Source organism: Terrapene carolina, unplaced genomic scaffold (assembly GCF_002925995.2).
Source record: "Terrapene carolina triunguis isolate 2854851 unplaced genomic scaffold, T_m_triunguis-2.0 Scaffold247, whole genome shotgun sequence".
Classification (NCBI taxonomy): Eukaryota; Metazoa; Chordata; order Testudines; family Emydidae; genus Terrapene; species Terrapene triunguis.
The window spans coordinates 3,513,380-3,523,351 of record NW_020664598.1 but is presented as its reverse complement, the minus strand read 5'-3'; the positions used below and the strand labels follow the sequence as shown (position 1 = coordinate 3,523,351).

Here is a 9,972-nt window from a genome sequence, read left to right as displayed (position 1 = left end):
GGGATTGGGAATGGCTGAGCCATTACAAACATTGAATCTATCTCCCCTTGTAAGTATTCTCACACTTGCTTCTTATCAAACTGTCTGTACTGGGCTATCTTGATTATCACTTCAAAAGTTTTTTTTCTCTTACTTAATTGGCCTCTCAGAGTTGGTAAGACAACTCCCACCTGTTCATGCTCTCTGTATGTGTGTATATATATCTCCTCAATATATTTCACTCTATATGCATCCGAAGAAGTGGGTTGTAGCCCACGAAAGCTTATGCTCTAATAAATTTGTTAGTCTCTAAGGTGCCACAAGTACTCCTGTTATTATTCCAGCAAAACAGTCTACTGTGCAAGTCCCCCATAGTCCAGGATTAAGATTCAGGCCAAAGATTCTTTATTTTACATAAGCCAAGCTACCGTATTAGGGAGATTGTCTATTTCAGACATTTCTGATGAGGCTGAGCGTGGATCCTGTTTGAGGGGCTACATTTTTCTGTTGTCACCACTACCAATACCATGCTTAATTTAAGATGCTGTTGGATGGCTCGGCCAACCTCAATCTTTGCTATTTAATTTTAGGCATTTGTACGGTTCTCATCAATGTGGGAGCGGGAGGTGGGGAACCCCCCTGGTCACAGCTGGAGAACCGGGGAACAGGGCAGAGGGAATTTTAAATTAAATTAATGGAGATATCCTATCTCCTAGAACTAGAAGGGACCTTGAAAGGTCATGGAGTCCAGTCCCCTGCCTTCACTAGCAGGACCAAGTACTGATTTTGCCCCAGATCCCTAAGTGGCCCCCTCAAGGACTGAACTCACAACCCTGGGTTTAGCAGGCCAATACTCAAACCACTGAGCTATCCCTGCCCCCCATGACTTGCCCATGATCGCACAGGCCGCCTACGGTCGCTGAGTGACTAGCCCCTGGTTGCACGGCCCGTGGCAGAGCTGGGAAATGAGCCCAGACCTCCCAAGGCCCAGTTCAGAGCCTGCGCCACCATCCCGCTCTTCCTCCCTCCATTGCAGAGGACGAGACGCGCGCGCCGGGCGGCCCAGGGGCCAGGCGGGCGCGCACACGCTGACGTTAGCCGGTGGCGCTGTGGCCCGGCTGCTCTGGACGGGCCGGTAGCCGAACCCCCGGGCTGCCTGCCCCGGCTGCGCACCCCCGTCCCGCGGCAGGGGCCCAGGCGGAGGATGTGACGCGGCTCCTCCCTGCCATGGGATGCGGGGGTTCGGCGGAGGCTCCCAAGCGGCCCCGCTGCGGGGAGGGACAAGGAGCCGCAGCCCCCCCGTCCCTTCCCCCCACCAGAGACCGCTACTCCCCCGCCCCGCCTCCCCCAACATGGCGGCGGCAGGGGGCGAGCCAGAGCTAGGCCCCGCCCCTTCCTCCATTGGTTGTCCGGATAGCAGCCGAGCGCTCTCCGTCGCCATAGCAACCCGCTCTCCTTTCCCCCTCTCTCTCCGGGATCCGGCCCGTCTTATCGCGAGAGGAGAGGGTGGGGGCAGCGGGCGGGTCTCTAGACACCGGCTGCCCCCCGGCACGCGAAGCGGGGGTGAGGGGGAAGGAGAGGTTAGGTAGGAGGCTTTCGGCCCGGAAGTGACGTGGAGGAGCGGTGTTCTGACCGGTAGAGGCGGCAGGTGGATGCAGGTACCCAGCTCGAGCCAGCCGTTTCCGGTGAGTGACTAACCTCCTCCCCCATTCCAGCTTTGCCAGCCCCAAAAGGGGGGGGGCGCCTGAGGGTCCCCATTAGCTCCCTGCTGCCCTGTCCCCCCTCTTCCCGGTTCCCGGGCGTAGCCTGGGTCCGCTCTCCTCGCCCCCCCCCGGGGGGTTGTTCCCTCCAGAGCCCCTGCCCTCCCCCCGTGCCAGCCTGGCCCCCTGCGCTTCCCCTGCTGTGTCACCTCACCCCGGCAGCAGAGAGGGATCCCCCAATGGTTGGCAGCCCTCCCACCCCCATGTTGAGCCGCCACCGACCCCGCTTGGCCCCCCAGCAGCACCGAACCTGGCCGGTCGCCGCACAGCATAGGCACCTCACAGACCCACCCGCGGGGTGCAGTGCGCAGGCAGGCTCCCCATATCCAGTGCCAGCCACCCCAATGGCGTGACGGAAACTGGGAGACTTCGAACATGGTGCGAACCCAGAGAAGAACCACTGTGCGGTTACTGTGACAGAGGAGAGGGTGAAGCAGAGAGACTTTTGCTACACTCCTGTCTGAAATATGAGGGAGCTGGAGAAAGATACTTCCTCAAACTGTCAGAAACTAGAAGAATTCCTGTAAAAAGCAGTGAGGGGAAACTGTGCGTAGCCCCCAGAGGAGGGAGGCAGAGGACAGTGTGATACGTATCGACTTGCCCCAGAAGAAACTGAAATAGTAAATGGATGAAGGGGATAAGACTCCAGATACCACTGAAAAGTATTGTGCAAGCAGATACAACACACAAAGATTCAGCTTCCAAAATGGACCGTGTTCTGTCCTAAGCATTGCCAGTACTTGTATAGCTTGTGAAACAATAAAAAAAAAAAAGCACCATTATCCCCATCCCCAACCCAGAGTGGAGAATCAGAAGGGTCTGAAATATCTTTCGTCCCCAAGGCAGGAGAGGGACTGACAGCTCCATCCCCCATTGGAAGAGAGAGAGAAAGGGGCTGACAGAGGGCACAGTTTGAGTCTTCAGTTTTAGCTGCTGAGCATAGATGAATTCAGATAATTAAGTTTACTGGGTTTTGTTCTTTTTTCCTCTTCCCAGGCACTTTGGTGTAAACGGAGTCTCAGGTCAAAAGACTCCAGCCAGCCAGAGCAATGTTTGGAGACTTGGACTATGACATTGAGGAGGATAAACTGTGAGTGCTTCACTTCCCTTTCCCAACAACTGAATATCACTAAGAATATGTGTACACTACAATGGGACACCTGAAGTACTGCTGCGGTAGTGTAGATACATATTACAGCGATGGCAGGGTTTTTTCATCACTGTAATAAATCCACTCCTTTAAGAGGCAGTAGATAAGGTTGATGGAAGAATTCTTCTGTCAACCTAACTCTGTTTACAGTGGGGATTAGGTTGACCTAACTGTATTGCATGGGACTTGAAATTTTTCATAGCCCTGAGCGATATAGCTAGGTCAACCTAAATTTTAAGTGTAGACGATGCCTAAGGAACTGCAACCAGGACCTGCTCAAAGCAGGCAGAGTTGTTCGCTCCTGGTGATGTGTGTTGGAGATTTAGGTTCATTGTTCAGTCTTGATCTCTTACTCCCTATGGCTAGGAGGGATGGAGCCTTGCAGTGGTGGTGAGCAGAGGGAAAAGCTTTCTATTGCTCTACAATGGCTCTTCCTAATTTGCTGATTGCACAGTAGTGTTAATGTGTTCTAAAGGGGTGCACTCTGGTGGAATGGTAGGGAGGGAAGTAGGAAGAAATGGCCGGAGAATGTATAATCCTTAAGGCTTTGAGTTTGTCACGGAGATCAGGGAAGTCACGGATTCCGTGACTTTTGCAGCATCCGGTGCACCTGGCTCAGGGGCAGGTCAGGCAGCCCCTGTACCAGGTGCACCAGCTGCTGCTGGGGTAGTCACGGGCCCCCGTACACCCCCCGCTGCAGAGTTTGGGTGTGGGAGGGTTGGGGCACTGGACAGGGTGAGGTGGGCTCTGGGCGGCACTTATCTGGGGGGCTCCCTGGAAGCGGGGACATCCCCCTTGCTCAGTTGATAGGCGGAGGTGTGGCCAGGCAGCTTTGTGGGCTGCCTCCACCCAGAGCGCTGGCTTTGCAGCTCCCATTGGCCAGGAACCGTGGCCAATGGGAGCTGCGGGGGCGGTGCATGCAGGCAGAGGCAGCAAGCAGGCAGAGGCATGCAGATACTGCTATACCAACCTGTATCAGTAATCATTTCTCTCTCTCTATTGTTCTAGTGGGATCCCCACCGTTCCTGGGACAGTAACCTTGAAGAAGGACACTCAGAATCTGATTGGGATCAGCATTGGGGGAGGAGCACAGTACTGTCCCTGTCTGTATATTGTTCAGGTGGGCACTCATGGAAGAGGAGAGTATTATGATTGTCCTTGTGAAGCAATGTTAAACTTGACAGATGGAAGCTGAGGGGGGGCATGGAGAACCTTATATTTTCTGCTTTTGTCAGAGTGCGAAGCGTTCTCTTTCTTTGCCAGCAAACGGAAGTTTCTCACGCTAACTGGGAATAGTTCTGGAAAGATAGGGTTAAGGCTCCTGAATTCACACATCCACCTGAGAATCAGCAGAGTGCTGGGAGCATATTAAAATTCAAAGGGGTCGGAGGGGGAAGTGCCATAGGTGATGTACTAGATCAGTGGTTCTCAACCAGGGGTATGTGTACCTCTGGGGGTACTTAGAGGCCTTCCAGGGGGTACATCAACTCATCTAGATATTTACCTACTTTTACAACAGGTTACATACAAAGCACTAGCGAAGTCAGTACAAACTAAAATTTCATACAGACAATGACTTGTTTATACTGCTCTATAGACTATACACTGAAATGTAAGTACATTTATATTCCAATTGATTTATTTTACAATCATATGGTGGAAAATGAGAATGTAAGCAATTTTTCAGTAATAGTGGCTGTGACATTTTTGTATTCTTATGTCTGAGTTTTGTAAGCAAGTATGTTTAAGTGAGGTGAAACTTGGGGGTACACAAGACAAATCAGACTCTCGAAAGGGGCACAGTAGTCTGGAAAGTTGAGAACTACTGTACTAGACTTCAAGAAATCCTGCCGTAGATGATGCACAAAGTAGAGGTGACAGGCCCCAGAAGGAACTGTGTGCTCTACTCTCCTCAGATCCATGTGGGGTGTCTAAATGTTATGGGTTGGGAAGGGAAGCGAAATAGAGGCTGGCCCATAAATAAGACTTAATTGCGCTCCTTTCTGGCTCCATATTTCCTCTACTCTTCCTTTTCTCTTCTAGGTGTTTGATAACACTCCAGCAGCCCTAGATGGAACTGTGGCGGCTGGTGATGAAATCACAGGAGTGAATGGGAAGTCAGTAAAAGGGAAAACCAAAGTGGAGGTAGCCAAAATGATACAGGTGGTAAAGGTAAGGAGTAGGAACGGTCCAATGGAACAGGTTGGGTCACAGATTATAAACTGTTGTCCTTCAGTAGAGGAGGCCCCTGCTGCTCAATTCCAGAACAACAGCTCTGGCTTTGCTATTCCATCCAGGGAGAAGTGACTATTCACTACAACAAACTCCAAGCCGACCCAAAGCAGGGCAAGTCCTTGGATATCGGTAAGACATGCTGGTTTCTCTCTCTCCCTTCAAATGCAGGGTAGGAGGAGGGTGGTGAAGAGATCCCAGCCAAAATCAAAATCAGACTTTGTTTCAGTATTTGCTGTTATTTTGTCTCCTTTAAATGGACACAAGCTAAAACTTGGGTTGTTTTTTTTTTTAAAGTCCTTCTCTGTGTTACTAATAATACCTGACTATTTAAAATTAAATTAACTTTATCAGTTTTGCTGTTGCTTGCTTTCTGCATTGTGTTCAGTTTGGACAGTGAAACTCAACGAGTCAGTTTCATATACTGTTTTTCATTCTGTCTGCCCTTGCTGGTGTTTTTGGATTTCTGACAGTGCATGGAAAGATTCCAGTCCAAAACTCCTGTCTTCAGTTAATCTTATTTTAGATAATCATTAGGACATTTCTCTCCATATTGGGTTTTGTAAAACTTTTTTTAAACAAAAGCTACATTTTGAGTTTAACCTAACCGAGTGTCCCCTTTAAACGTGATCACATTCCCGGCACCCTGGAAAAGCTGAACAGGGCATATAGTAAAGGGTAGCCCCTCTTATTTATTTCTTTGGATTTTCTTTTGTTTTCATTCTCCCCTGTCAGTGAAGATGCTGACAAACTAAAGGAAACTCAGACAAGAGCAGCCAAAAATACACAGGGGCTGGGAAATGGATTTCTGAGGAAAAAATAAGAGCGAAGGGCCTGATTTATCAGAGGTGCCAAGTATCCACAACTTCAGCGGACATCACTGGGAGCTGCAGGCATTCAGCACTTCTGAAAAATCATGCCCTAAATACATGTAGAGTAGTCATAGGATTATGAAAAGGGCATAATTATCTTCAGGAATCTGAAAGGAATGATCACCAAACAGGGAGAGGAAATGTTAAGGATGGTACAAAGACTTTTAACTAAGAGTCATGAGATAAAATTAAGCAAAGGGAAAATTTTGGCTGAGTACTAAATCCTACTTGCCTTACTCTCACACTATTCTGTTAACTTCACTGGAATTAATCAGTTGAGTAAAGTAAGCAAGATGTGGTCTTGAATGTCAAGGCATATTTCCTATGGTGAGAGCTATTAGGCTGTGTCTTCCAAAGGAAGTTGTGGAAGCCTCATTGCCTGGGGTATATAGGACTTGATTAGAGAACATATTGTAGGGAACTTGCCTGCATTGGCCCAGGTTCAGATCTTCCCTGCATCTAATTTCTGTGGCATTGTCTTTCTGTTCTCTGCTCAGTCTCCTCTGAGCTCTGCTGAGTTAGGCTCAATCTAGCCAGTTTGGTACCTGAAACCTGAGTTTTGTTAACTGTGTTCTTTGTGACTGTGGAAATTACCCTGATCCTGAGTTTTGACACTTTTTGCTGGGTGTAGTGTTAAAGAAAGTGAAGCACCGATTGGTGGAGAACATGAGCTCGGGTACAGCAGATGCCTTGGGACTAAGCCGAGCCATCCTCTGCAATGGTAAGCAGCCAGAGAAAGGCACCTTCCTGTTTGGCTACTGGCAATGTCAGTTAAGCTGGTATCCAATAATGCCATGGGGGGTAGTGTTTGTTAAGCTGGCGCCCAGTAGTACTAGTGGGGCAAGGGGTCTGACTAGGGCAGGCACCTCTCCTGATACTTGCATGAGACACAGTCTCATGTACTTAGCTCGCAGGACAGTGAGAGATTCCTGAGTGTTTTTTGTTGTGCAGCATTGCAGTGTTATGACTGCATGGCGATGCAACCTCACAGCATTCAGTGACACAACAATCATTTTGCAAGGTCAAAATAATTATACCAACAAGCAACAGCCCTCCTATCTGCTAGTGTCCTTTCTATCATTTCTTTAACTGTATTCTGACTACAGGCATTTGTTTCAGTTTTGTTGTGTCATGTCACACCTTATAGTAACCCTGTGTGAAACACACTGCCTGCAAGTGTCCCGTGTGCATAATAAACCTGGATTCAAAAAAGTCTCCCTGGCTGAATGGCTATGTCCCTCATAATACCCTCTGCAGTCCCAAATGGGTATGGCAGTTCTGTGCTTCCTGTGCTGTTATACAGCTGCCACCTTCCAGTCTGGATGTAGCTGCATTTCAGTGGTGAATGAAGTGATTCTCCATTCACCTTTCCATGTGTGTTAAGAATGCCTAAATTATTGTGAGATTGGGGCTATAGGTCACATTTTAAACCTGGTTACAAGTGTAGGGAAAACAACGTTTCCAATTACTTGTGGCCCAGACTTCAACTTCTAATAGTCAAGGAGTTCATGACTGTCCATATGTTCAATCCCAATCCCCTAATAATAAATGAATATGTCAGGCGCTGTGGGATGTCTGGATAAAAGATGTTGTATTAATGTCTGTCAGGCATTTCTTCATGTACAACCTCTTCTGTCTTAGTATAGTAGTAGGGTATGCATGAACCTGAGCATTTCTTGTGATATTCATTCAGCTTTCTCATCTGAGGGGTGCAGTAATTATCTAGCAGTTACCCCGTCCCTCCTTCTAATTTGTCATAGTTAAACACAAGCTCTGCTTTCTTCCCTCAGGATTGTGCCTTCTTGTCATTTATTACTGTTGTAAACAGGGCTGTCCCCCCTCTGTGGGAAATACGCTGGGTCACTGTATATCATGATTGCATCCACAGCCCATGACATAATATTGCTGGGGCTCTTTAACTGGTAGCTGGGTTGACAGGACACAACAGAACAGTGAAAATCAGGGGCCCATCCAGTGAATTTCAAATAGGTAGTGAGTCGAATTATACAACTCTGAATCCAGTTTGGATTAATTTTTTAAAGTTTTACCTGTTGGGTAAGGAGCCAGACTTTTGAGGAGGTGGGGAGAGGGTGTTTTCAACCATTCATGTAAAATAAATGCCCTCTCCTTTCAGCCACTCACATTCCTATGTTCCCCTGGATTCAGCATCATAACCACCTGTTCTCTGGTTCTTTGCTCCACTCTAGATGGATTGGTGAAGAGGCTGGAGGAGCTGGAGAGAACCGCAGAGCTGTACAAAGGTAAATTGCCCTCTTCTGTCATACATCTCAATTGGGATTGGAGGAGGGAGGCTACTGTGTCAGTGGGATGATTTGTATGTTCTCTCTCTCTTCCCCCACCACAGGCATGACAGAGCACACCAAGAGTCTCCTTAGAGCTTTCTTTGAACTCTCCCAGACACACAGAGGTAAACAGACTGGAAGGAATTCAGTCCTCAAACTTGTAGCAGGCTGACCACCCTAGGCTGGGGGAATGGATGTCTATGGTCTGGTCTATACTACCCGCCTGAATCGGCGGGTAGAAATCGACCTCTCGGGGATCGATTTATCGCGTCCCGTCGGGACGCGACAATCGATCCCCGAATCGGCGCTCTAACTCCACCAGGGGAGGTGGTAGTAAGCGCCGCCGACAAAAAGCCGCAGAAGTCGATTTTGCCGCCGTCCTCACAACGGGGTAAGTCGGCTGTGATACGTCGAATTCAGCTACGCTATTCACGTAGCTGAATTTGCGTATCTTAAATCGACTCCCCCCTGTAGTGTAGATGTAGCCTATGATATTATCAGATCTCAGAAGCATCAGGCCTAATCAGTACTTGAACCATGACCTCCAACAAAAACTAGAGACTGTAGGAATGAGTGAGGAAGTGGTGCACTTCCTTCTGAGTCAGTTCAGAAACAGTTCCCTAGCATGGTGTTAATGGGCACTGTGCTGCCATGGTACCATCTTTCACATGAGACATAAAAGTGAGTCGCTGACTATTTGTGGTCTTTAAGGAACCTCTGGCATTCTGCGAGAATAGGATTGTTACACTGCCCCGGCCAAATTCTAGCTTGAGGGAATGGTTTTTAATATCAGACATGGCAGCTTCTCTCCAGATAAACCCCTTCTCCATTTGTATGTATTTTTTAATTTGCTCAGCGTTTGGAGATGTTTTCTCGGTCATTGGTGTACGGGAACCACAGCCAGCTGCCAGTGAAGCCTTTGTGAAATTTGCAGATGCCCATCGCAGCATCGAGAAATTTGGGATCCGCCTACTGAAAACTATCAAACCGGTAAAGAATCAAAGCACAGGAGAGGGGATTGGCATTAGCGTACAGGAGAAAGGGGGGAATGGTGGGAGAGGAGACCAGAAATGGAGGAGTCTGTCTTTGAGGGTATGGTCTTAAAAATTGTGATGGGAAGAATTAGAAATAACACTGTAGAAACTTTCTTTAAAGGAACTGTCTAAACAGTTAAGACAGAGTAGATGTTGTAAATGTATCTATAGTTTGCAGAGTTATTTGAACATGGTTGTTCAAACTTCCCTCTCTGGCCACCCGCCAACTAGACTGTCACACTTGCACGCACACTCTCCAGTATGCCTGTTCTCCTTTTGGAGGCTCCACATCTGTTGATAATGTACTTACATCTACATAGTCCCTTCCATCCTTGAGCTCTCTGCTAAGACTGTCCACAAAAGGGAACAAATGGTACCATTCATGCTGGTGACTTCTGTGACATGGACACCTGCCTCGCTGTGAACGAGACTGAGGGTGCCCTAGCTCATAGCAGCAGGCCATCAAGTCCTTTTAGCTCCCTTGTAATGCTCCTTTTCCTCCTTAGCCCTGTAACTTTACTAACATGTTTTCTCTGCAGATGCTGACTGACCTGAACACGTACCTGAACAAAGCCATTCCCGACACAAGACTGACCATCAAAAAATACCTGGATGTCAAGTTTGAGTACTTGGTGAGCTGTT

At 48.2% G+C, this 9,972-nt stretch overlaps 1 protein-coding gene across 1 annotated transcript in view; it reads left to right on the top strand.

Moving 5' to 3' along the window:
* Positions 1-1,526: 1,526 nt before the first annotated feature.
* Positions 1,527-9,972, top strand: part of PICK1 (protein interacting with PRKCA 1) — a 13,547-nt gene continuing 5,101 nt past the window's right edge. The window contains exons 1-10 of the mRNA XM_026657542.2: positions 1,527-1,664; positions 2,736-2,829; positions 3,898-4,009; positions 4,933-5,061; positions 5,187-5,253; positions 6,625-6,714; positions 8,201-8,254; positions 8,359-8,421; positions 9,153-9,286; positions 9,870-9,962. Coding sequence (XP_026513327.1) covers positions 2,789-2,829; positions 3,898-4,009; positions 4,933-5,061; positions 5,187-5,253; positions 6,625-6,714; positions 8,201-8,254; positions 8,359-8,421; positions 9,153-9,286; positions 9,870-9,962 — 783 coding nt within the window. The 5' untranslated portion in view covers positions 1,527-1,664; positions 2,736-2,788. The remainder of the gene's footprint in view (positions 1,665-2,735; positions 2,830-3,897; positions 4,010-4,932; positions 5,062-5,186; positions 5,254-6,624; positions 6,715-8,200; positions 8,255-8,358; positions 8,422-9,152; positions 9,287-9,869; positions 9,963-9,972) is intronic.